The following is a 27,942-nucleotide window of genomic DNA, read 5'->3' on the forward strand; positions in this document are numbered from 1 at the left end:
CAGCATCTAATAATTTTTTTAAAACTTTTTTTTTTTTACAAAAGTCCCACTTAAAATTATGAAAATCAAAGTTATGAAATGAGATAAGAAATACTTTCATTGGAGAGCAGAGGTTCTTGGGTTGCCTCAACAGTGTTGAACTAATGCAATTTGGCACGATTTTAACTGCCATGGCTCGATGCTGTGGAAGCTTGGGATCTGTAGTTTGATGAGACACCAGCACTTTGGCAGAGGAGGCTGAAGACGAGAACTCCCAGGGTTCCGTAGCATTGCGCCATGTCAGCTAGGGCCTTCCAGACAGGCCTCATATCCCAGTATCTGATCCCAGGTTTTCTATTTGTCCCAGATTATCTGGCAGTGCGAACTCATTTAATCCAGTTTAAAGCAGAAAACCTGAGATCAGATTCTGGGATATAGGGCCTTTAGTGGTGCCAAACTGCATTATATCATTCTACAGTGTAGATCAGACATGGGTAAATTTGGGCCCTCCAGTTATTTTGGACTTCAACTCCCACAATTCCTAACAGACTTCTGGAGGGCCCAAGTTTGCCCGTGCCTGATGTAGAAGCAGAGTCATGCTTAGAGAGCCCCTACTGGGCTTTCTGACAGTTGCATTGCTCATTATTTCTAACAATGCACCATGGTAACCTTTCAACCCTGGTATTTCTAATTATGTTTTTGGCACGCACACACACACAGATGGAAACTGGTAAAGTGATGCCCAGCATTATTTTTTAACTTAATTACATTTGGCCCAGCCATAGTTTTTTAAATGGGTTTTATGCCACTGTTCAATGTTTATGCTATTTGTGTATGAGATTTATTTTAATTGCTTTGTATTAGTATTTGTATTTTGCTTCGTATTGTAATTGTTATTGCTTGTATTGATGTATTGTGGGCTCAGCCTCATGTAAGCCGCACCAAGTCCCTTGGGAGATGGTAGCGGGGTATAAATAAAGTATTATTATTATTATTATTATTATTATTTATAATCCAACAACCTACAGTAGAAAGTTTCATTATTATTTAAAGAACAACTTAGGGTACATCACTTTTTTTCGTTGAGAAACGGCAAGTTGCTACTGGTGTGAGAGCATTGGCCGTCTGCGAGGACATTGCCCAGGGGATGCCCGGATGCTTTGATGTTTTACCATCCTTGTTTTACCAAGGTCTTTAACCTACTCTGATGAGTAGGTTATATTGCTGAGGCCTCACCAAACCACAAATCTGGTAGGCTGTTAGGAATTGTGGGAGTTGAAGTCCAAAAGCACCGGGAGGGTCCAAGTTTGTCCATGCCTGATCTACACTGTAGAACAGGCGTCCTCAAACTAAGGCCCAAGGGCCGCATATGGCCCTCCAAGATCATTTACCCAGCCCTCGCTCAGGGTTAACCTAAGTCTGAAACGACTTGAAAGCACCCAATAACCACAACAATCTTATCAGCCAAAAGCAGGCCCACTCAACCACTGAAATACTAATAAATTTATATTTATTAAAATTCTTCATCTCAATTATTGTATTGTTTTAAAGTGTTTTTGCACTACAAATAAGATATGTGCAGTGTGCATAGGAATTCATTCATGTTTTTTCAAATTATAATCCGGCCCTCCAACAGTTTGAGGGACTGCGACCTGGCCCTCTTGTTTAAAAAGCTTGAGGATCTCTGTTGTAGAATGATATAATGCAGTTGGACACCACTAAAGGCCCTTCCAGACAGGAAGCCTGTTGTAAAACTTGGACCCTCCAGGTGTTTTGGACTTCAAGTCCCTCAATTCCTAACAGTCGGTAGGCTGTGAAGAATTGTGGGAGTTGAAGTCCAAAACACCTGGAGGGCCCAAGTTTGCCCATGCCTGGTTAAGATGAAGTCTGACCTCACTTTAATAGTATGGATGCACAGTATAAGAAAGCTGCCTTGAAAGAGTTGCTGTAAAAATTTCGGGCTGTATGGCCATGTTCCAGAAGCATTCTCTACTCCTGATGTTTCTCCTCTAGAGAGGGAAAGCAAAAGCAGTGTGCTGCCTGGCTCCTCCCCCTTGAGCCGCAGAAGGGGCGGGGCCGAGCGCCCTTCCTTTATTCCCCGCCCACTTCATTAGCATAGCACGTGAACGGAGTGCACCCGGCGACAGGAAGGACGCTGCGCGCGAGGGCGGGGGGAGAGAGGAGCAGAGCTTCGGGCCAACATGGCGGCGGTGATGGCGGATGCGGCAGCGAGCAGGACGCCGGCGGCCCCTGAGGAGGAAGACGGGGGCTTCGGGGACGGAGAGCGGCTGGATTTCCTCAAAGAGAGGCACGTCCGCTTCTTCCAGCGCTGCCTTCAGATTCTGCCGGAGCGGTATTCGTCCCTGGAGACCAGCAGGTACCCTCTTTGACAGGCGAGAGAGAGAGAGAGAGAGAGAAGTCCCTTCCCTCTGGAAGTCTGGTGGGCCTGGCTTCCTCAGGGGCGCCACGGGAGTGAGCTCTTCCCCGCAGTTGGAACCAGAAGGGACCCCCCCCCCCCCAAGCCCTCCCAAAGCGTGACCTTCCACCTTCTGCTATAAAACCTCCAGAGGAGGAGACCCCATTACACCCCGTGTTGACATGCTCCACTTTTGAGCAGTTCCTATCGTCAGGAACGTCTTAACGTTTGAGGTTGTGTGCCTTCCTAGTCGGTTCCAATTTAGGGCTTTTCTGGGCTGCATCTTCACTGTGGGATTCATGCAGTTTGATGCTGCTATAACTGCCTGTCCTCAATGTTTTGGGATTTGTAGTTTAGTGAGGCACCCCTCACCCCCAACCACTGCTTGCCAGAGCAGTCTAAAGACATTGCAAAACAAGGATGAGCAAACTTGGGACCTCCAGGTGTTTTGCACTTCAACCTCCACAATTCCTAACAGCCCATAAGCATTGCACAACAAGGATGAGCAAACTTGGGCCCGCCAGGTGTTTTGGATTTCAACTCCCACAATTCCTAACAGCCTACCGGCTGTTAGGAATTGTGGGAGTTGAAATCCAAAACACCTGGCAGGCCCAAGTTTGCCCAAGCCTGTTGTAAAACTCCCAGTAATTCCATAGCATTACACCATGACAGTTAAAGTAGTGTCAGACTGCACTAATTCTGCACTGTATGTGACCTGCCCAAATTGGAGCCTTTTTTCCTGCAGTTTGGCTCTACTGCTCCGTGTCCTAGTTTCTGGAGCAGCACAAAACAAGCTTGTTCTATTTTCAGTATGACATCCTTTCTAGTATTTGAACACGGCTATCACATCCCCTTCTAACCTTTTCTATTCCAGGCCGAACATACCCAGCGTCTTAAGGCTGATGCCTTCCAGACCTTTAACCACTCTGGTCACCCTCAGTGTGTAATCTTGAGCCCATTGTGGCTGCATATTATGGGAAGTCGCGACCCCTCACGCCGAAGAAAACTTTCTCCCCTGAGCCTTGTGTCTGCAGTAGCTCACGTACTCAGGGAGCTCGCTTTACACGGACTCAGGGATAATCTGATTCCTGTGTTTCGAGCCCTTAATCCTACTAACTCCAACCAGCTTTGGTTCAGCAACACAATCTAATCACCTGAAATTGCGATGGATACTTTCTGGTCTGTTTTCAGTTTTTTTTGCACATTTGTTACAGTTTGTGCCTGTTCATATGGCCACTGATTGAAACTACTTACAGGGATTCCGTGATCATAGCAGAAAGAGTTTAGATGTTGAAATGTCTAGAATCATAGAGACCTTAAGGGCCATCTAGTCCAACTCACTGCCATGCAGGTACACACAATTAAAATTCCCCCAACAGATGGTCATTCAGCCTCTGCTTAAAACCTCTCAAGAAAGTGACTCCACCACACTTTGAGGTGACATATTCCACTGCCCAGCTCTTACTGTCAGGAAGTTCTTACCAATGTTTTGATGGAATCTCTTTTCCTGCAATTTGAATCTATTGTTCAGTGTCCTAAACTCTGGAGCAGCAGAAAACAAGCTGGCCTCCTCTTTAAGATAACATCATTTCACATATTTAAACATGGCTGTCATATTGCTTCTCAGACTTTTCTCCAGCAAAGCATACCCAGCTCTTAACCCACTCCTCATAGGGATGAACGTACTGAAAATATTTGTTTTTCCTCCTTCAATTTTAGCCCAGATAGGAGCCACATTACACCTTCCTCATGTAGACATAAAGTTTTTAGTGTTCCCTGTATCCAAGCAATTGAATTTATCTGCCACATTTCCTTCCTGATCCAAATTTCAGTGATGCAAGGGGTGACTATTGCAAGCAAGCTTCTGGTAAAAATAGCTTCATGAACTGAAGATTATAAGCAATTTCTATTTTTCTGATCAGATTAAAGTAAAGTGCTCGCAGGAGGTCTTAAGAAAGCACGACTAACCAAGAAATAAGTACTGTCTATCACTTTCTGTTTCACTTTAAGCGAATACAGGTCTTTGGCAACCTTTCCTCAGCACTCTCTGGGTCTGGACATAGAAGTCCCCAGTTTGGGAAAGGGTGCCTTTAAGTATCAATCAGCAGGGAGTGAGGCCAGTGTGGTATAGTGGTTTGTTGGACAAGAACTCTGGAAAGCGGGATTTGATTCCCTGCTTCTCTGTCAAAATTCACAGTGTTACCATGGGTGAGAGACACACTGCCAGCCCAGAATATCCCATAATAGGTTGTCTTAGGGCCACCATAAATCAGAAATGACTTTCAGGCACACAACAACAGTGGAGTGAGGTACTTGCAGTTTTTCTTTACAGTTGCCTTAAAACAGTGTTTTTCAAACCATGCTCCTTCAGATTCTTTGGACTTCAGCTCCCACAATTCCCACCAGCTGGTAAGCCGGCTGGGATTTCTGGGAGCTGAAGTCTAAAGTTTGAGAAGCACAGTTTGAGAAGCACTGCCTTAAAAAGTGTTGTATTTTACGAGTAAAACGCCAGATCCTTCCTGATCTTGGAAGCCAAGCAAGGTCAGCTCTGGTAAATACTTTGACTGCCAGTGAATACCATATGCCATAGGCTATATGTCAGAGGAGGGAACTGGCAAAACCACCTCTGAGGTTTCCTTACCTAATGTATCTTCAGTCATATGACCTGGGAAGATTACTTAATAATGAGCAACCTATGGCATGGAGCTGATCTGTGTTTCTTTGGGAACCGGATTTGAAGGCCTTTTAAGGGATGTAGGTTTATGTACCTGCTTGCTTCTTAGTCCTTACAATTATAAGCAAAGTGAGATTGATGCATTAGAGGGGGAGGAGTTATACAGTATATAGGTTGTTGCTGTTGTGTGGATCTATGTTGATTTGTGCCTTCATAGTTGTCTCAGATTTATAATATCCCAGACCTAGACTTTTCTCGGCAAGATTTGTTCAGAGGAGGTTTCTCAATTCCTTCTTCTTAGACTGAGGGAGTATGACTAGTTCCGCGTCATCCTGCAGGTATGGGGAGTCCAGAGTCCCAAAGCTTCTAATCCAGCACTCAAAGCACTGTACTATGGTAACTCTCAACAATTTATCTACTGCGAAAGAACATATATGATAAGGACAAGTTGCATTCTTAACATCTCTTTAATCCTCCATATTTTCCAGGACTTCCAGAACCACAAAACAGTGTCAAACAGTTGTAAGAAGCGCAGACCTTCAGTGCCAAGTCTGGCACTAAAGGTCTGTGCTTCTACAGCATGTCTGTAGTAAACAATACAGTAAAGCTTGAGCTAATAAAGGATGGGATTCTATTTGAACTGATCCTGTGTAGCTCCTTGCATAAGTAACAGTTTCATCCAGAATCCCTGACACAGCATTTGTAAAGAGCAAAACAGAAAGGGTAAAACGGATCTGCCTGCTACCTCCACATTTTAAAAAGCATAGCTCTATATGTTTGGCTCACTAAAATAAGTCACAAGAAAAGTGGATATATTATGAAAGAAACTTTAAATGGTGTCTGAATGGTTCAAAATGCTGTTTTTAAAACTTATTCAAGGTTTGTTTGCCCTGTTTTTTTATTTTAACATAGTGTTAGTTTTGGTTAAATGTTTGCCAAAATTTTGCCAAAATGTTCTTTTTTTGATAATAGAAAGCTATTCCTAGTTTTTCATGTTATTTTTTTTTCCTCTGGCACCAAATTTTTTGTTAACTGAGATATGCTGTGTGTGAAAAGATGTAATTCAAGCAACAAGAATAAGGGCTGTGCCTCTTACTAAAGGACTGAAGTAGTTCTATTTATGAAGGGACTTAACTTGAAAATAAGGACCTTTTCTCTGCTAATTACTTTAAAAGATTTATTTGCTTAAACTAAATACTTTTTAACTTGGGGAATCTGTCTAAATAATGGGAATGAAAGCTGTAATTCATTGTCTTCTTAACAGAATAAGCTCCAGGTGACTGAAGAGTAGTGAGTATAATATTTATGGTGGAGCACTTTGTTGGGGCATCTATAGAGGCAGTACAACACATGTTCACCACTTCCAGAGCAACCCTCATGCTAATGGTTGAAAAATGCTTGCCCGTTTAATATTTCATGTAAACACTTCCTCATCAGGTTTTGTACACTTACTATTCTTGTGTCATGGTTATTAATAAGTAAGGGTGTAAGAAGTATAATTAATGAGGAATCTTGTCTAAGCCTTGAAATAAAACAGGTTGAAATGGGTGTAATAGAAATTAGTCTCCATGTGGTTATTTATTACTTGATGACAATTATATTGCAAAACCTGGATAGATATAGAGTATCCTTTTAAGCAAAGCTGTAAGCAAAAGTGTATCTTGCACAATTAATGGGCTGTTATGTGGAGATCCTATAAAATGTGAATGTGTCCTAGACAAATACTCGTAGCACACTGCTGATTATCTCTTTCTACACAACATTCAGAATAAAGTTAGATGGAACCTAGGTTCCTAAAGAAAAACAATCACACACACATTCAGTAGTGTTCTTAGTATTCTACAACTTGTGTGTAGGAATGCTATTGTATTGAGAAATCACTTGCTCAACCTGTTGTGTCATACTTTGAAATAATCTTATCAGATATAGGTTTGACTTGCTTACTGTGCAAAAGACTCTGAAGTAATACGTTTTTTCACTTAACTCTAATACATGGAACAGTATATAGAATACATGTTAATAGAGGCATACTAGAGTTAGCAAAGCGCTACACAAGGATGTTCCTTTTTGCAGATCTAAAACACTTTGTGCTTTGCCAGGAAACTAATTGGTAGCCAGTAGAGTAATTTTCATAAAGGTGTGATATGCTCGCTGGAGCCATTCTAGCAACCATATTTTGGACTAATTGGAGTTTTGAACTTGGTTTCAGAGGTAGCCCAGTGTAGGGCAACTTACAGAAGCCTAATCTTGAGGTTACCAGCACGTACACTATCATTTTAGGTCCTCCAGTTCTAGGAAAGTCAGCCAAAACTGGTAATAACCAGTCCTGATCATCACATCTACCTAGGCTTATATTTGGAGAGAGGGATCTAGGTGCAGTCCCAAGCTGTGAACACATTCTTTCAAGAGAAGTGTAACCCTTTCCAGAATTGATTGACACATCTCCATATGTAGGTTAGGACCCTTAATAGAAACCACTTTGGTCTTATCTGGATTCAGTATCAGTTTGTTATTTTTCATCCAGCCCATTACTTCCTCCAAGCATTAATTCAAATACATCCTTAGCTAAGGCTGTTTTTGAGGGCATTAAGAAATATATTTGGGTGTCATCAGCTTACTGATACTGCCCGCATCTTCTGGAATGCCACATAACAGCTCCTTTGATGAGGAGTGGCTGTCCCCAAGCACCACCATTAGGAACCTGCCTGAGAGGTATGACCGGAACCACTACAAGACAGTGCCTCCGATTTCCAACTCACTTCCTGGTGTTCCAGTAGGATACCATGGCTGATGGTATCAACTGCTGTTGAGAGATCTTAAAACACTGACAGAGACACACTACCCCTGTTAGTGTTAAAATGGAGATTAACCACTAAAGTTTCAACTCCATAATTTGTTCTGAAGCAGTTTTGAAGTAGTTCATGGATGTGTGTCATCCAAGACTACCTAGAGTTGGAAAGTAATTGTCTTCTCAATCACCTAGCCCAAAAATGAAAATTAAGGTAGTTATCCAGGGAGGGATTTTTCAGAACTGGTCTGATTACTGCTTGTTTAAAACAGGTTGAAAATTTCTCCTTCCTAAGAGATACATTAATAATGTAGGATATTTGCATCTTCACCTTGGATGACTAAGTAAGAGAGGTAAGGATCGAGAAAACATCTTGTCCATATCAGCAATACTCACTAATTTAAAGTAATCTAGTGTAATCCCCACTCAGTCATTGGACACCCTATTACCAACTTCTGTTCCATTGATTACATCTAAGACAGTTCTTATGCAAGATGTTTTGCCTGCAAAATGGTTATTAAAGACATTACAGTTCTAAAAGTAAATTAATAACTCTAACTAGTGCAGCTGGGTATGAATTTGGAGATGCAATACATTCAGAGAAGCAAAATTTATTTGCTGCCCATATTCCTACCTTATAGGAACAAAGATGCCCTCTATATTGTGTCTTGTAGTATAGAAGTTAAAGGACAACTAGACCCATCTGTTTTGTAGGTATCCTGCCCATTTCAGCTCCTTGAGGGTCTTGGTATACCAAGAAGTCTGATCAATATTGTTTTGGAGAGTATGTTTGGGAGCAGCCGTGTCAGTAGCCCAGGTTAGATTTAGATTCCACTTTTTGACCAGGTCTTCAACAGGACCATCAATGATACCAGCTATACAAATTTCTAAGGCCTTCTAGAATCTCTTTTAAAAATAATTTTATACTAAGAAACAAACCTACAAGCATACAAACAAAAAAACAGACATATACAGAAAAACAAATTATACCAAACAAGCATCTCTGTAGTAATAATAAACTTTTATTTATACCCCACTACCATCTCCCCAAAGGGTCTCAGGATGGCAGTCTCCCATCCAAATACTAACCAGAGCTGTTGCTGCTTAAGCTTCCAAGATCATATAGAATCTGGTGCTTTTATGGTATTTAGACCATTGCTGAAAAAGTTGCCCTTCCTTGATTTTGTTGTTAATAAATCATTCATTGCACAGCTTTTAAAAGACATGTTGCTGTGCATTCTCTGTGTGTGGCCTTCACTTTTTGCCTTCCAAGTGGAATTGGCAAGCTAAGTTTGACAGCCATGCAGCTACCTTGCTTGCAGAGTTGTTATGCCAGCAAGTCCCCTGCAGCTGATTGTCAGATTATAGCATCCACATCTGCTTCAGTTTATGCTAGAGGTTTAGAAATATGAGTTTTGTGTGGTTTGAAGTATGAATTTTCATGCTTGCAGCCAGTTTGATACTCTTGATGAGGAATAAAATACTGTTGGGTTTTTTTTCCTTTTCAGGTTAACAGTTGCCTTTTTTGCACTTTCTGGTCTGGATATGTTGGATTCCTTAGATCTGGTGAACAAAGAAGATATAATAGAGTGGATTTATTCTCTGCAGGTCCTTCCGACAGAAGATAGTGAGTGAGTTTTTAGCTTTTCTCATATTTTTAAAATACATTTTTATTAAAAATGTTTAACTAGATTAAGAGTATACCCCCCCCAAAAAAAAGAAGAGAAAAAGGCAGAATAAGCTCAATGAAACAACCAGCAATGAATTCAAACTTACTTTAGAATCGTTACAAATCTTAAGATAAAATCTTTAACTAATAAAAATACTTCATACAATTCTACTAACTATAAAAACTGATGCCTCACAAAGCTGCCAATAGTCCCACAATTCCATAGCATGCTGGCATGGCAGTTAAAGTGGCAAACTACATTAATTCTCCAGTGTAAATGCACCCTATGTCATCTCTTTGACAAACATTGTGGGGTAAAGTGCTGGACTGGAAGCACTTTTCTCTTTCTCCACAGTTTCTAACATCAAGAGTTAATGGTGGGTGCAAACAGTTTGAAGACATACATATGCATGCTTGTGTGTGTGTGTGTGTGTGTGTGTGTGTGTGTATACTTCAATGTGATATGTATGTTGAACCTCAGTATTATGGTCAGCCTTCCACATTTGCAGATTTAACTTTTGTGGATTCAATTATTCATGAGTTTATTATTAATAATTAAATGGGGATAATTAAATGGGAGAAAAGAGTGGTGGTGGTGGATGTCAGACTACGTCTGGCACAAGATCATCTCTGCAGAGTTATAGGATTGGTGGTAGCAAACCAGAGAACAAGCCAGTCACTTGAATTTGCTCCCATTAGTCCCTGCAGATCTGGAGGACCTACTGTATTTTATTTTTGGCTGCTAAATGCAACTGAAATACTTCAATATCTAAAGCTACTTTTTGATCTGACCTAACCCAGGGCTTGGGAATATTCCTGAGAGAATATTATTCCCCAATTCTGTTTAAATTGGTTTTTATATTGTTGCAACTTCCTTTGTAGTTATATCAATGTGGCCATGGCAGAAATACTGTACACTTTAAGAAGAAACAACAAGAAAATATTAAAAAAGCATCCCTTGTTTGTAACTTGAACAGATTTCTTTTTGAGGTTTCTTCAGATGATTGACTTTAATGCCAGTGCTTTGTAAATTTAAACATTGAAGCATTATTTAACATTAAACATTAAAAGTTTAGCAAAAGATCAGGTACAATATCAATTTTTCATGGGCTCACATTATAATTGTACTATTTATTTTTTGTCAAAACCATTGCATAAATAAGTATAAAACTTATAAAAAATAGAAAGAGCACAAGCAGCGAAATAATTTTTGACCGAAAATGGGCAAAAGTGACCGCATTGTCTGTAGCCTTAAACAATTCTTCCTCTGTGCATGAAGCATACAGATGTGGAGTTGTCTGTTCTGCTCCACAATCGCACATGGTGGAGGATTCCTCTGGGTAGTGCCATTTTGCCAGGTTGTTTTTTGATCTGCCCACTCTGCTTCTGAGTCTGTTCAGGGTCTTCCAAGTTGCCCATTCTTGGTTTGCCTTGGAGTTGCCCATTCTTGGTTTGCCTCCAGCCAAGTTGCCCATTCTTGGGGGGGTGGGGGCATCCAATTGGGAATTCCTGGGATACCCCTGCTGTTGCTGAGGCAACATTAAGAGAAGTGGTGACTCTCATGAAGCTTTTCCTTGATTTGAGTCTACTGGGTGGAGGCTGATAACCATGCATGCAGTGGGTGTTTTTCACAGTGTTCAGCCTTATTTCTCTCCCAGTTAGCAGTAACTTTGGGGGGGGGGGGGGAATCCCAGCTATCTTGTAGAGTTTATTAATAGGTGTAGGCTTGAGACTTCCTGTGATTATTCTGCACGTTTTGTTCAGTGCTATGTTCACCTGCTTCATGTGAACACACTTGTGCCAAACAGGGCAGAAATACTCAGCAGTAGAGTAAGACAAGGTCAGGGCTGATGTTCTTCTTAATTTTGGATCTGTACCCCATACGCTGCCAGTAAGTTTCCACTGGATGTTATTGCGTGCAGCTACTTTGTGCTTGGTGCTCATGCAGTGTTTCCTAAATGTTAGTGTTCAATCTAAAGTGACACTGAGTTATTTAGATTTGAGCTCTTGGCCTTCCCAAGTCACTTTCAAATTTTCTATTGACTTTACGGTTACGTGGGTGGAAAGCACACACTTGTGTCTTGTCAGGGTTAGGCTTCTGGTGGGGTTATCATTGTAGTAGCTGGAGAGATCTTTCAGAGCATTAGTAAGTTGGTTTTCCACTGTTTCAAAGTCTTTTACTTGTGTTGTTAGGACAAGGTCATCAGCATATATATGAGAAAAACTGCATTATGGGAACCGTTTTTGTGGACTTTACAGCAGCCTATGACATTGTGCAACATAGAAAAATGCTGCATAAAGTCTACCATATTACCCAGGACTATGATTTTACAAAAACTGTCCAGACCCTCCTAGAAAACCTCAGCTTATATAGTTTCAAGGCATGAAAAGTAGATAGAGGAGGCAAAAGAATGGTTTACCCCAAGGCAGAGTTCTTGCATTGACCTTGTTTTACATCTTTACTAATGATCAGCCTCAGCCACCCCTCACAAAGAGCTTTATATATGCTGATAATTGCATTGATACTTTATGGAATGTATTGAGGTCATTTAACAAAGTTTAGTGTAAGGAAATCCATAGTCATGTTTCATTTTCATTGTGTTCAGGCCTAATGGAGGATATGATATTTTGCATTTTGGCAATAGTTTTCAGCCTCTCTTGGAGGTCTGATTTTAGCTAACCTTCAAACATGTTATTTTACAGTTAGCACAAAATCGGCTTTGTGGCACTTTACTGGCAGATGTCTATCCTTACAGTGATATAAATCTTTTTTCTTCTTCAAATAATGGTAATGTAGGCTATATTTCAGAGGAAGAAACTGGCAAAGTCATTTCTAAATATTTCTTGACATAAGAAAATACTATAAAGTTCATGCGACTTGAAGACTCATGTTTATATACATATTGGTGTGTCTTCCAACCTATTGCAGGTGCTTTAGTTTTTTTCAGGTACTACTACCATAAACAATAAAAGCAACAAAAACTTTTTCCTAGCTCAAAGTTCACTATGGATTAAGGACAAGGAACATCATATATCAGTGGAAAGATTGTAGGCAGAGAACATACACTAGATGGTGCTATATCACAATCGTCTGTCTAAAATTTACAATTATGAGAGTGATTTTCTTCTGCATAGAAGCAACAAAATTTTGTAGCACCTTCATCATGAAAATATGCATTGTGGTATATGAACATGCCATTTAATGGTTATATACAGTAAATCTTCTACTGTTATGAATAGAACCTTATGAATTATATTCAGCATTTTTCTAGACTGAACTATAAGAATTAGGTGGTGCTAGAATTCTTTTGTGCATTTGGACATTGCATTGAAATATAAAGATGTACTACTTACTTGGTATTTTATCTCATTTTGCCCCATCAGTTAAAATAAATTCTGTAAACGTTTTTCAATCTAAACACTTCATACATCTGCTAATTGGGTCTCGATAAAAACTTATGCCGAAATTAATCTGATGTCTTCCTGTGATAAGCGACAGATTTTGGTTCACTTTGGTACAGCTGTTCAATCCCAGATAAATAAAATATTTGGTAATGTGTGTGATGTGTAGTATTCATATTGAAGAAACATGTTCTTGGTTCTTTTTGTGGAGCTAGACAAAAATGCAACTAATGATGATTAACAAATGATTTCTGAACTTCTGCTGATCTTTGCCAAACATTCACTATTTAGTTACATATGTCATGTTTTGTTCTGTTGAGATGTGTCTTCAAACACAAATGTGTTGACATCATCACTGTATTTTTATGATGATGTTTATTAGGTCAGTTGTCTCTTGCAGCAAAAAAATATCAGAAAGTACAGTCCTATACATTAAGTCAGAATTAATCCTATCTAAATAGAGTTCTTATATATATGAAGGACAAAGTCTGGCATCAAAAGTGATTTTAGAATGCCTTTAGATCTAAGTTGAACTGTAATCTTAAATTTATTTATTTATTTACACCATTTCTACCCCGCCCTTCTCACCCCCAAGAGGGGACTCAGGGCGGCTAACACAGGCAACAATTCAATGCCACAATATCAATACAACAATGTAAGATCAAATACATAGCAAATTAAAACAGTAACATTAATTAAAATCACATACTCATATAATAACATAGTCGCCTAATCACAAAGTCACATAGCCATTTCCAATTGTCATAACAATCTTATGGTCCGGGTTCAGTGTCTAAAGTGCTGCTGTGCCCACTAGCCAAAGGCCTGGCTCCAAAACCACGACTTTAGTTTTTTCCTAAAAGTAAGGAGGGAGGACGCCGATCTAATCTCGCTGGGGAGCGAATTCCATAAGCTGCTAATTTGTGGATGTTTCTTGCTGCACAAATGAATGTGCAAAGTTAATTTGTTTTTTTTTTTCTTCCTTAGGATCCAACATGCATCGCTGTGGATTCCGTGGTTCTTCATATTTAGGAATGCCATTCAATCCATCCAAGGTTTGTGAAAGCTTGTTTTCTTTTTTCCACTTTTGTCTAATGTTCATGAAATAAGTCTCTGATATGGGCATAGTTCTCAAAACATTTTAGAAACTTTACAATGGGAATTGGAATAGGGAGAGAAAAAACATGTATTATGTTTTCTTTGCTGAAAACCGTAGCATTTTCTAAACGGAAATACTTTAGAGTTTACATAAGAAATTGAGAACAGGTATAAAAGTAATATTTTAATAAAATTAAAAATTATTGCAACTTTAATTTTCTTTCTTACATTATAAAACCAGTGAGATCAAGAATTAGAAGTTGTAAGAGCAGCTTTTTACCACTCAGTAAGTAATTCCAAACTGTGGTTTGGTGGCACGGGGCCTGTGCTTGTCCCTCTTGTCTTGGTATATTCTAGTCACTTCCTTATTGACTGAAAACTGTAATTCCATTACGTTTGATTCAGAATATTATCAGTCACTTTGGATTTTGAAAAAAGCCTCCTCTAACCCTAAAAGAGTTGGGTAGAAGACGTTGCAAGTGACATTCCTAGACAACAGGAACACAGAGGAGCCCTGTTTAGGCCTATGTAGTCTGTCATTCCTTTTGTGCAATGGCCAACCTAATGCCTTTTAAAAATCTAAACAATTCCAAATATTGTAAGCTTTCCTGATTCCATCTGAACATTAGGAAGAACTTCCTGACTGTGAGAGTTGTTCAGCAGTGGAACTCTCTGCCCCGGAGTGTGGTGGAGGCTCCTTCTTTGGAGGCTTTTAAACAGAGGCTGTATGGCCATCTGTCAGGAGTGCTTTGAATGCAATTTGCCTGCTTCTTGGTGGGGGGTTGGACTGGATGGCCCATGAGGTCTCTTCCAATTCTACGGTTCTGTGATTCTAACAGTTGTTCCAGCCCTTTGGCCATGTTGCTTGCCTCCTTCATCAATGTTTTCAGTTTCTTAAGTGTGTTGTCTAGAACTGTACAAGTGCAAGACTCAAGGAATCTGCGTTCATGGTGTCACTCTGCTCACAGTTTGGATCCGTAGCCAGACATTCCATTCCTAACATTTCTTCTTACTGTACAGCATCAGTTTATGTCTTGTGCACAAGGCCCAAAATAGATGGTCTCCTGATTAAAAATAGTATGAGCGGCAGACAAACCCCAACATATGATCACACTTTTTTTTAGTTGTGAGGGATAGAAGGGTGTTTGAAAGAAATGTGGTAGGTTTGCAGAACCATTGATTCCATATAGGCCATCTGAGTTGTAATATATCCATCTTGAAGTGTTTGGCTCTTTAAAAAATAACTCCCATAGAATGATATAGAATTAGATATGAATTTTTATTTATTTTTGTCGAACACATTTCAAGATATATTGAGATTATGTATAACCTTTTAGACTAATTTCTCTGGATGTATTCCTTCTGATCATTTCCCATAAAGATAGTTCAAGGAAACATCCTTATTTTTCTTCTAAAATAAATGCTTGTATCTTATGAGTGTATAATTATGATTTTGTTTCAAAAACTTACTTTCTTGTGTTTCAGGGGCCTGGTGTTTCTCATCCCTATGATAGTGGGCACATAGCAATGACTTACACTGGCCTTTGCTGCTTAGTTATTCTTGGCGATGACTTAAGCCGAGTAAATAAAGAAGCCTGCTTGGCAGGACTCAGAGCACTCCAGCTGGAAGATGGAAGGTACAGTGAATTCAGTGTTACATAGTGTTTCATATTTTTAGAAGGGAAAAACTGAGTCCAAATACATAATGCACTGTATTGTAAAGTAGGAATTAGCCAGGCTGAGTCCAGCTTGGAGAATGAAAAGCAAGAAAAAGGCACTTTCTCTTGCTTTCATGTTTTTGTACTCTCCTCTGTGGAAAAGGCAAATTTAGACAAGGACCTGCCAGTGAATGGAGTGTTTTTTCATCAGTTTACATAGTGTAGAGAGGACAAGCATATGTTCTTGTTTTTAATGATGCCAATCACTGGTGGTTTGAAAGTTCAATCTTTACCAACCAGCTTTTGATTCCTTATGTGCTTTACCATTCACCAGTGGATGACAAGGCTGGAACTGAGAGATTTTAGGCTAATAATAACTGCTTCTAGAAAAGTACAACTAAAAACTTGGAGATTCAAGTGTAGCATTTTGATACTGAGTGCTTTGAAACAGGCATAGGCAAACTTCAGCCTTCCAGGTGTTAAGAAATATTGGCTGTTAGAAATTGTGAGAGTTAAAGTCCAAACACTTGGAGGGCTGAAGTTTTCCCATCCCTGCTTTAAAAGCTGCATTAAAAATACTACCAGCATTTAATGTGCTATCCACTTCTCATCCTCTTACTTCCTGTAGAATGAATCCCTTATTTCACTTGGATTTCCCTCAACTTTCATTGGCTATGTTAAATTGAGATCATCTTTATTTCTTCATATTTTGTTAGAACAGTGGAAGCAGAACTTATTTTTCTGCCTTCCATTAATTGCTGTTTGAAGAAAAAATCCAAATAGGTTGGTTAATCACTTCATAATTCTGGTACCATGACTATCAAAGCAACTTGGAAAAGTATGCTGTACCTATGTATGTGTATGCTATACAAAATATTCCTTTCCCCCCACCCACCCTTCCCGCCCAAAAAAACATTCTTGATTTTGCCATTTTATATAAGGGACACCCTTTAATATATCATTATATAGAATGGGACTTGAGCATTCATAGATTTTGTCCTTTCTCTTTCCTCTTGAACTGATCCAAATGTGCAACCTTATCCTTGTATTCTAAAGAAGCACAGGACCTATCTTTGGGGTGAGCTCACAAATCTCATGGCTGAATATTGGATAATCTGGTTTGTCAAACTGGTCCAAGGCTGAAGAGTATTGTGGCTTTGTACTGAACAGAGCACGCAGAGGTCTTACAGTCCCAAGTCAGGTTGCTGCCTTGCAGTGTGTGAGTTGATCATTACCCCATAGAAATGAATGTTTTGTGGAGAATGTAAGTTTTTCTTTAGCTTTGAAATGAACTGGTGATGACTTGTTTTTATAGTTATTGTTGACTATTACTTAAACCTGTTTCAGTTTTTGTGCGGTCCTTGAAGGAAGTGAAAATGACATGAGATTTATATACTGCGCTGCTTGTATATGCTACATGCTGAATGACTGGTCAGGGATGGATACGAAGAAAGCCATAGATTATATTAGAAGAAGCATGGTGAGTTTTTCCCAAGTGGCACTTTTGAAAGATTTCTCATTTTCAGCTTAGTTTGGTGGTATTTAATGGCCCAATAAATAGGCAGAGATATAGCTGTCTTGTGTGACTAGAGTTTTATCAAGTTTGTCAATAAATCATTCAAAACAATATGATCATTCATATTTATGCTGACACACTATATTACTATGATTGCACTAGTGCAGCACTCCTCTTAATATGAAGATATGTATTCTTTGTCAGCTTTATTTAATCTGTGAGATTGGCTTAAATTCAAACCGATTTATGAACAGTTAAAATTTAAAGTTTGGCTTTGCATAACATGGAACACAGAATCATGAAGTAGCTTTTCTAACATAGTTGCATTCTTGGTGTACATTTACAAATAATTACCTACATTCTCTATTTCTTCTGTCCTTTTGTCTGATTCAGCAAATGTGAAATTCACATTAGTTGTTTAAAATGTGGAGGTAGAAATAATGCACCATCTCAAATATGTCCTTACGTCACTTTTTTATCAAATTAAGAACCCATAACAGTGCAAAACAAACATTTAAATCATAGAAAATAAAGCTTTCCTCCTCTTTGTGCTTCTTTCAGCAAATCAGGAAATTCAGTTGGTCCATCTGTCTGCATCATCTGTCCTCTGTAGTTCAAGAATCTGGCAGGAAGTATTTTAGTCCTGGTGTGATATGGAGAAAACACTTATGTCACTAGAGTAGCATTGACAGTGAGGTAGCAGAGTTCAAGAGCACTTGAGTACATACTTCAAAAATCAACTGTCCGCCAAAACAGTAGTCTTGAAAAAGCAAATCAGCCACTCTACGTCTTCCCTCCAGTTAAAATTCTATCAGAGTGCAGAGAGCATATCAATTTCTGTACAAAAATAAATAGTTAAAACTGTATCTGAACATAATATAAAATGCTGTTGAAACAAAGATTACTGCACTTAGTTTGACTTCCCACTTGTACTTCCATCAAGATTAGTTTTGGCAAATGGCAGATTTCTTTTTAAATTAAAAATTAGGATTGGAACAGCTCAATTGTATTTTAGGTTTAGTTGGTGAATTTCCGTACTTCAGTATTAAATTTATAGGCACATTACAAATAAAATGATTTGAAGTGTGAATCAGTACAAAAACAGATAATCAAACACAATAGTTAAAAGCGGCATAACATTTAAAACATTGGGAAGTCATATAGTTTTAATAATGTCCTTTTCATATATTTTGTAATTTTATATGTGTTAATGAGGAAAATTTTGTCACTAGTAATTTTATTAAATTTTCAAAGGGTAATACAAATCTACAAGTTCAATCTTTGCATGGACAATACTATAACACTTACTTACAGAAACCTGAACACATTCTGTACGGAAAAGATCTGACACCATGACTGACATTCTTATGGGCTTGGTTAATCTAATAGGATGGACCAAGGATTTTACTCAGCTTTTTCCCTGCCATGCATTCCTTACCAGGAATCTTACATTTTATCTTCTGAGACGGTTTGGAGCATTGCCAGATTCCTTTTTACCTGATTTAGAAGTAGTTCCACTTATTAGCTGTACTTGAGAGAGGAGAGCAAGGTCCAAATTCATACCTGAGAAATGCACGTGGTTTCTTGTCCCAGAGCTTATTGATAGGTTGGATTTAAAATGTGTCCAATTTTATTCAAATGAAATTTGAGCGAAAAAGTGAAAAATCATCATCAGTTACCATTCTTTCCTGACCCCTACAGTATTGTTATTCCACAAAAATGTGTAAGGTAGTGTTCATGGAGAAAATGTAATTTGAAAGCTGAAACATTGAAGGCCTGCTAGAGAGGTTGCTGGAAAAAACAAATATGCAAATAGAAGATGAAAATGTTGTGCTCGTATGTGTGTGAGTGAAAATGGGAGATAGAACTATGTATGTATTTGGTGCATTAATTGCCTTGCCCTATATTTATGCAATATAGAGCAATGCAGTTCGCTGTAATGATTGTGTACGAGGACAGCTTAGCCTTTGGCAACAAATAAAGGATTTCCCACCCCATATCTTGCTCCCAGCATGAAAGTAGAGGCAAAGGTCATTTGGGGAGAGGTGGAAGATAGCGTTCTCTTTATCCTCCTACTAACAAGCACCTTTTGGAAAAAGCCCATCCCTCTTTAGTACAGGTTTAGAACCCTGTTTACTTAACAAAGTTATTCATTATGATGCATTCTAACTTCATAGGCAAATTGCTCTGATAATCATCATTTTAATTTTTCCCTCTTTGGATTACTGAGTTATTTTACAATAATATCCTTCCTTTCCAGTAATGGGTTTTGCATTGAGATCAGTTCAGATATATTTATGATACAGGTGTTTACTTGATATCTCTCACATTTCCCATCACAACTTTGATGGAAGTTGGTTTTTCATGGCAGGAACTCATATAGTAAAAGTATTGCATAATTAATTTAAGAAAATAATATTCCATACTCAAGTTAGTGTATAATAATACTTCCATTGTCCAGCATTCAGAATAGCAGCATCTTGTAGCCTGACGCTTTCTCAAAAACGATACTGTGTATAATAGAAAGTGAGAATATTTCTCCTCAACACTGCATTTACATGGAGAAGTATCTCATTGTAATGGAGAATAACTATCATGGATGCAAATGATTTTGTTGGCTCTAATACAATTCTAATTTGTTCTGATATGGTCATCTTCACTATACACAAAATAGATGCCCTTGTTTGGGAGAACACTACATAGATATGGCATTGTTTCACCAAGAAAATGAGGCTTGTTAACAGTTTTTAAACTTAATTATCTGCAATGCAAATTAGCATACTGTTGAGGTTTATGTAGTTCGTTTAGGCAACCATTTTTGACCTGTCAAATATTTCAAGCCATTGGATACAATGTTGCTCTTAGACAAACAGAAGGCACCTCTGCTTGTGCAGTATTCCCCTCTTGTACAAATTTTCCTTCTTTTATGCAGATTGCCCATAACTTACTGCGGAGGATTCCTTGATTTACTAATGGTTTTTCAAGCAGATAAGTCATCATGAAAACAGAGTAGCCCCTGAAGAAGGCTGTTCCATTCAGTTCAGTGTATAGGCCAAAATTGGGCTTTTCACATAATACAATACTGTAGTCATTAAGGCTTGTCCTAAAATAAAATATAGACCATATAATATAGCTTTTAATGTTTGATTGTGTTGTTTTTAAATTGTTTTAAATTGCTTTTAAATTTTGTTAGATTTTAGCTATTCTTGTAAGCCGCTCTGAGCCTCAGGGGAGTGGCGGCATATAAGTTTAAATAAATAAATAAACAAGCCCATGGAAATTCCTTTCTTCCTTTGCTTACGGGTTTACTGTACTGCCTTCCTAACTATTTTGGACTGAATTCCCCTTTTTTGAAGCAAACGTCTTTACAGTTCAGTAATGGAATTAGGATTGTGTAATTAGGCTATAAATTACATTCTAATTGAACAGTAAAATGAAAACTGCTACTTTGGCTCTCTGCATTTCCTGTCTTGCAGCAGTTTAAAATACGATTACAATCTCCATTGGAAAGTGGAGGCTTGCACTTCCCCCTTTTTAAAAGGGCAACATTATTAGTTATTTTACTCACAACATGTAGATAAACCAACATCAAGCAATTAGTTTTGTAGTCGTTCATATAACTGAGTACCTCCCCTTGGCTAAGTCTATTGTACAGAGTTTGTCCTCAACTTGGCATAGTGTTTTGCTCTCATTGTATGCTTTGTGCATCATGATTTTATTCCAACTTTCCCTTTCACAAATCAAAAGGCTCTCTCTGTTTGCAGAACTGACTGAGATCCGACCAGTGCTTTTGCTGGATGGAATTCGGGAGAGTTCTCTCTCCCCCCATTCATTTCCCCCTTTGCAGTCACCAGTATTCGTACTTGGTCTTTCAGGAGCACATTTACAAGAGACATAGGATAAAAGAGAAACTAGCCAGAATTTCCCCCACTTTCTTTAAAAGGCGCATCCTGTGAGTGGAAGTTTGCTTGCAGAAAGTATGGACCCTACTCCATATTTGCAACTAAATTTTTCTAAAGTTACTGGTAGAAAAGTAGTCCTGATGTGTTCCCCATTTATCGTTCTCACTACCCTGACCATAATTAATGCACATAAGTGCATTTAAGTAAGTTCTTTGTGTACACTTTTTAAAATGTCATCCTTATAATTGCAAGAACTATTTTTGAACTCCCTTTAAAAAAAGTGATATCTAACCTAACTGTTTTTATAAAGTGGAATTATAAGATACATACTTCTGTATATTCATTCATAGCATTGGCAGATGAGGCATTTCACATTCAACTAGCTAGAGGATTTTTGGTATTTCAACCTTCTAGGAACTACAGTAGAGTCTCACTTATCCAACTTTCACTCATCTAACATTCTGTGTTATCCAATGCAGTCCAGGGTGGGAGAAAGAAAGAACCCTTGTCTGTTTTGGTGCTAAATTCGTAAATACAGTGATTACTACATAATGTTACTGTGTATTGAACTGCTTTTTCTGTCAATTTGTTGTAAAACATGATGTTTTGGTGCCTAATTTGTTAAATCATAATGTAATTTGACATTTAATAGGCTTTCCCTCCTTATTATCCAACATTTTCTCTTATCCAACGTTCTGCCAGCCCTTTTATGTTGAATAAACAAGACTCTACTGCACACAAAAACTTCTTCCAAAATGCATCCATGAATCAATTTTTCTTCCTTTCACCAACCTCCTTTTTATGATTTACATTTTGCTTGCCAAACATATAGATCTATCTTTCTTTAACATGCTGGTGAGAGGTGATAAGACAGAGTTATCTGCTTCCTCTTTCTTTTGGTTTTATTCTTCCTACACACAGAACAAAGATCCCTGAAAGCACCTTCAGTTTATTTTCCTTCTTGCAGACAGGCTGATACAACTACAGTATTTCCCGGAGAGCACAGTCCTGTTTTTTGTGCTATTTACTGTGAAAATACCACTGCACTCTAGGACTCAAAGTCTGTGCTTCTCCAGCCCTCCTTCACAATCCTCCCAATGTCAGTGCTGTCTTTAAACAAAAACAAAAGCAAACAACTTCCAGTGGCAAGCCAGAAAAAAGAGTGGGGAAGCACATTAAAAGACTTTGGGCTCTGCCAGAGATTTTGTGAATTGAGGTAGTCTTGTAACTGAAAAATAGGATAAAACTATCCAAGGATGATCTTTTTTCATTGCAGAAAGTGAATGTGTCACATTATGTTTTCAGTGTTCCTGATAAGACTTCGTTTATAATTAGTTGAAATTAGATTCCGGGCAAATACTTCATTCAAATACTTCAAAAATGAGTATTAATATTTGTATTAATGTTTATATTTGTCTCACTTTTATTGCTTTTTTTGTTTTCCAGTCCTATGATAATGGACTTGCCCAAGGAGCTGGACTTGAATCTCATGGTAAGAATGTTATTTACATTATCAGCTACTTTAAAATAAGCCAAATTTAATAGTACTGTTAATTAGAGTAGTATGTGTGTTTAAGTGATTGGGATGCCTATGAATTATATAATTTCTATGTGTTTACTTGTAAGTAAATCTAACATTAGTTGTAATCCAACAGCATTCAAATTGCATGTACTCAGTGTACTCAAATAGAGCACATACTGTGTCCGGTTTGAAAATGAGATTTCACGTTCAAATAATCTCATTTGTTGAGCTTGGCTTTGACACAAGTTCTACAAAATTTGGAAATTGTGAATCATGTGTTCAGAGTCCCCTTCATGGAAACAACAGCTTCATTGCTCTTCTAATATTGACAAGAAGAGCAACTTCTTCCTACATTTTGGAACTTTTCTGTCCTCTTCCTTGCTAAACAGTTCTTACCCCACATAAACAAATACAGTCCTGCTTTTTCCAGCGAAAGAAATTAGAGTTTAAGACAACTAAAAGTCCAGCGTTTTTTGGTGAGCTTAATATGCCATTGCATTGGAACTGATTTCACAAATAAGTATTTAGGCTCCTGATCTCACAATATTAAACAGTAGTTAAGTGAGTTCTGGGTTGTACAGGTATGCCTTTAGCTGCCATAAACTAAACCTTCTGAAAAGAATAATGGCTTGATTTGACTAAATAACTGCCATGATGGAGCAGTAGCAACAGGATCCTACTGAGTTTATTTTCTGTGTTGTTGTAGAAATGCTAATGCTTTACTGCTGAGAGATTTTTTTGACAACCAGGTATCAGAACAGTGATGTCTATGTAGCAAAAGAACAGAACTTTATCTGACCCAACGAGAGTTACCATAACATTTTTATTGGAAAATTGTTTCTCAAGCTACATGTGTACCTCCCCATTCTGTCCAAATGAATGCCTTTGGATCATCAAAAATGATCTCATCCTTCGAGGTGGTACAGTGTTTATCAATAGCCCCTAAGAGGCTGAACATCATATTGAACTAATTCTTCATATTATAGGTGGCTCTACATTTTGTGGTATTGCATCATTGTGCCTGATGGGTAAACTTGAGGAAGTCTTCTCTGAGAAGGAACTTGACAGGATAAGGAGATGGTGCATCATGAGGCAACAAAATGGCTATCATGGTCGGCCAAACAAACCTGTGGATACATGTTACTCATTTTGGGTTGGAGCAACTCTTAAGGTAATTGAAAAATACAAACAGCAGGGCCAAGGTGCTCCATTTCTTGGGTGGAAACTTTAGCATATGTCAGACTGTCAGTTCTGTAACAAATGCTTTATTTTCTGTTGTCAACTCTAGTAATATATTTTGCCTTTAAAATGTAAGAGTAAACAGATGTCTTTAAAACACTTTGCATGTATATAATGTTTTCATAGCATGTTTAAAATGGCTTATTTATTTTTTCAGCTTCTGAAAATATTTCAGTATACAAATTATGAAAAGAACAGAAATTATATTTTATCAACCCAAGATCGCCTTGTTGGTGGATTTGCTAAATGGCCAGATAGTCATCCAGGTAAATTCATTTTCTAATTTGTCTATGGAATGTGGGTCATTGTTTGTGAGAAAAATGCCTCCAGATACTCCTAAATTGACAAAAAATACTTCATTTTTTTAATGGGATGTACAGAAATGGAGCAACAAGAAACTAAGGAAGATATATGGAACTAATGTGGCTATTCTAGCACAGTGGGATTCTTTTCTTACAACTCTCTTCACGTTTCACAAAAAATGCTCCATAGGATACTTTCAAAGGTAGTTTTGCATGTGTGGAACAGAAGCAGTGCCATCAACTGAAGGACTGGATTGGTTATTAAACCATTCTTTACCTGTTTATACAAGAATTCTTCATTGTTTAATTGATTGAACTTCAAGTCACTGTTAAAAGTTATCATTTTTTAAAAGCAGAATGATGCAAAGGTTAAAAGACAATAAGGAGAAAGTGATATGTGCAGAAGAAGATAGTCTATTTCTTACATTTGAAGAGCTTTGTCAACAAATACAGTAGATAAAACTTGGGTTTCCATAAAGATTTTGGCACAATCTCTCACTCAAGGTTCCTGAAGATTCATAGGCAAACTTTTCATCCTCCTAGGGGTCAGAAACAGTTTATAAAAACAGAACCAAGCATTGAATGAATGGGCAGTTGTCATAATAAAGGGAAGTGGGCAGTGGGCATCACCTCTAAGGACTTGAAATGGGAACAATGTGTGAATAAGTTCTGCTCATTTGATTCTAGATATTCATGAATACATTATGTAACAAAGTTTACAGATGATTCAAGGCGGTGACTCAAATGGGCCATAAAGGGTACCAGAAGATTCTTGGCAAACCCTATGTAAATTTAATATTCCCCAGAAGCCTGTTTTCATAGATGACAAATATGGCTGAAAAGTTTGGGAAAAGCCTGAAATCTGGAAGCTGAAACAAAAAGCATCTTGTGTGAATGAAAAGGCAGTAATTCCCATTCAAGACATAACCCTTCACTTTTCATTCTGTGTTTGTGAAAGTTTGTTCAGGAGTTGCTATCGCTTGAAACACTTGTGTGTCAGTGAGAGCAAGTAAAAAGAGGACATAATCATAGAATGATAGAATCAAAGAGTTGGAAGAAACCTCATGGACCATCGAGTCCAACCCCCTGCCAAGAAGCAGGAATATTGCATTCAAATCACCCCTGACAGATGGCCATCCAGCCTCTGTTTAAAAGCTGTCAAATGAAAATGGTGCACTGGTACATATCTGTCCTGTTCATATAGCCTTTGCTTATTTGTGGAGTGTTTCAAAACACTCTGTAGACTTTAACTATTTTAATGTCCATTTCTTGACTATTATACATTCATGGTTTGGCCTTTCAGAATCAATGTCATATACTGAGTATGTATTCTACTCACATAGCAATAAAATTGGTTTGTGCCTTCAAAACATTTCAAATTTATGGTGACTCTAAGGTGAACACATCACAATTGGGGGGGGGGGTTGCCTTCCTTTTAGGCTGAGAGTGTGTGACTTCTCAAATTAAAGATTTGGGTAAGGTTATCAGATAAATGAAACTATGTACCTTATATGTTTTAATTTGTATACTGTTTTATGTGTTTTATTGATTAACTGTGAATGGTTTTAACTGCAAGATATGTTTTTACTATTTATTGTTGGGTTTTACCGGCATTGAATTTTTGCTGTAAGCCACCTTGAGTCCCCTCAGGTGAGAAAGGCGGGTAAAAATGATGTAAATAAATGAAATAAATTCTCCAACATCACCCAGTGGATTTCCATAGCAGAGCAGAGATTGAAACCCTGGCCTCCAGAGTTAAAGTCCAATTCTTAAAACGACTGCCATGTTGGCTCTTGAGTGGTTTAGTTACTTCGCTAGAATAGATGAGTAATGTTTGAAATGAAATTGACTTCAAAGATGTGTTGCAATTGAAGTGGTTTTGGGATGTTGGTATGGAGTGCAAATAGTAATGTAGCATTGGGATTGTACATATAAGCACACGCACACACATATCTATATGATAGATAATTATATGCTCAGAAGTGGTAAAATAAAGGAGATAAAAGAGCCGTGTGGTACTTTCTTGGATTACATAGAACCATCCTGGTGTTCAGGTGCTTTCTAGCAGTAATTAAGAGTCTGCAAAGATTTAAGTTGGGTTTATTTCTTGTTTGAGGCTATAAAGCAAATCCATAGATTTTCATTGATTTGGGACTTTCTAGAGCTTATGGGTGTCAAATGTTTAAGACACCTGTTTCCGTGATACCTTTTTTTTCTTACAAAGTTTGAAAATAAATTTGCAGTTTTCTGCAGGATTGTATTGATTATAAGCTTACATGTGCAAAATGTATTTATGTTAGTAGTATGGGGAAAAGAAGAGCTTGCTAGCAATTTAGAAGCCTACTCCATTAAGTTAGCTATTTAGATTCAGCACTTGCAAATATGTATTGTTTCATCAAAAATACTTCAAAAATGTACACAACAATTTGCTCACTTGAATGACTTGATCTAAGTTGAAGATATTCAGATTCAGCTCTCTTGGTTTGTCCCTTCTCTTCTTTCTACATGCCCAAACTTAGCACCTCTTCACACAGCCCTTTTGGACTGTGCCATTTCACCAGCAATCACTGTTGAAAGAGAAGACGTTCAGGGCAGCTTGTGGTGCCCCACATGCTCTCCCTTCTTCCTCCATCATGTGGTGGGGATGGGACAGGGTGCATTGGCATCCAGTCCCCATCTGATGGAGAAGGGGGGGGGGCACTTGGCAACGTATGTTGCTCTGTCAGCCTTTCCCCCATCATATGGGGAAAAGGGGAGGAAAGTGCGGATAGCTCCATCAGACTACCCAAAAACACTTTCCTCCCTGTAGTGGTGGAGGAAGCGCCTTTCGGCACTTCCCCTCCACTTTGAGAGGAATGTGGGCAGGACCTACCGTGAGTTGTTGGATGGCGTATGGCAGGCCCCATCCAAGCTGCAAATAAAAGTGGCAAAACAGGGCTAAAATGCTCATGTGAAGAGGTCCTTATTGTCATCTGCAAAATATAACCCCTATAGGTATTTTTCAGACAGGGGCCTCTGATGTAGGTTATATTTATGGAAAGATGGCAAATCAAGAAATTCCTTGGTACTACTGCACAGTTGACACCATGACTTCTCATTCATTTTCCCAGATGCTCTTCATGCCTACTTTGGGATCTGTGGCCTGTCATTAATGGATGAGTCTGGTATTCGCAAGGTTCACCCTGCCCTGAATGTAAGCACAAGGACCTCAGAGCGCCTTCAGCACCTTCATCAGACCTGGACAACTAAAGACTCTAAATACTGTTCAGAGGAGCTACCCAGTGCCACATGACTGACTGACACACCAGTTGAGCTTGGTAGCATAATTGTAGCCCAAGGTTAAAAGCCATGTATAACCAATGTGCTCTTTTCTAAAGCGCTGGACTCATACAATCAGATTCATGTTACTGTCAGCATTTTGACAGCAAATGGCCTTCAGTCAATTCTGGATTGGGAGTGAAAAGAAATAGCTTCCCACTCTCGGCAGAGTAACAAACTCGGTTTCAGAGAATCCCTTCCGAGCAAAATTAATCATGTAGTTCTATTGTATTACCTTAAACAGTGCAATGGTGGAGTGTAACAATAGTAAAAAAGCTCTTCAAAATGTATTTACATATTTTCATACTTAGTCGCTTGAATCTAGAGACACCTATTTGACATATACTTCATATAAAATCTTATAAATTAAATCTTGATTGCTAAAAGGTGTTCTTCTAAATTAGAAAAGTCTATAACCTTTGTAAAAAAATAAAATTATTTTATTGATTCTATACGGAA

The 27,942-nt window shown here is 38.3% G+C and overlaps 1 protein-coding gene across 1 annotated transcript; it reads left to right on the forward strand.

The window, feature by feature from the left end:
* Positions 1–2,100: 2,100 nt before the first annotated feature.
* Positions 2,101–27,942, forward strand: PGGT1B (protein geranylgeranyltransferase type I subunit beta). The gene is made up of 9 exons (XM_060761925.2): positions 2,101–2,356; positions 9,366–9,484; positions 13,916–13,983; positions 15,512–15,663; positions 17,032–17,164; positions 22,549–22,594; positions 23,611–23,795; positions 24,021–24,129; positions 27,276–27,942. Exons 1-9 carry the CDS (start codon positions 2,181–2,183, stop codon positions 27,455–27,457), a joined length of 1,170 nt encoding a protein of 389 aa, XP_060617908.2. The 5' UTR covers positions 2,101–2,180; the 3' UTR covers positions 27,458–27,942.

Source organism: Anolis sagrei, chromosome 2, assembly GCF_037176765.1.
Source record: "Anolis sagrei isolate rAnoSag1 chromosome 2, rAnoSag1.mat, whole genome shotgun sequence".
In the NCBI taxonomy this organism is placed as follows: Eukaryota; Metazoa; Chordata; class Lepidosauria; order Squamata; family Dactyloidae; genus Anolis; species Anolis sagrei.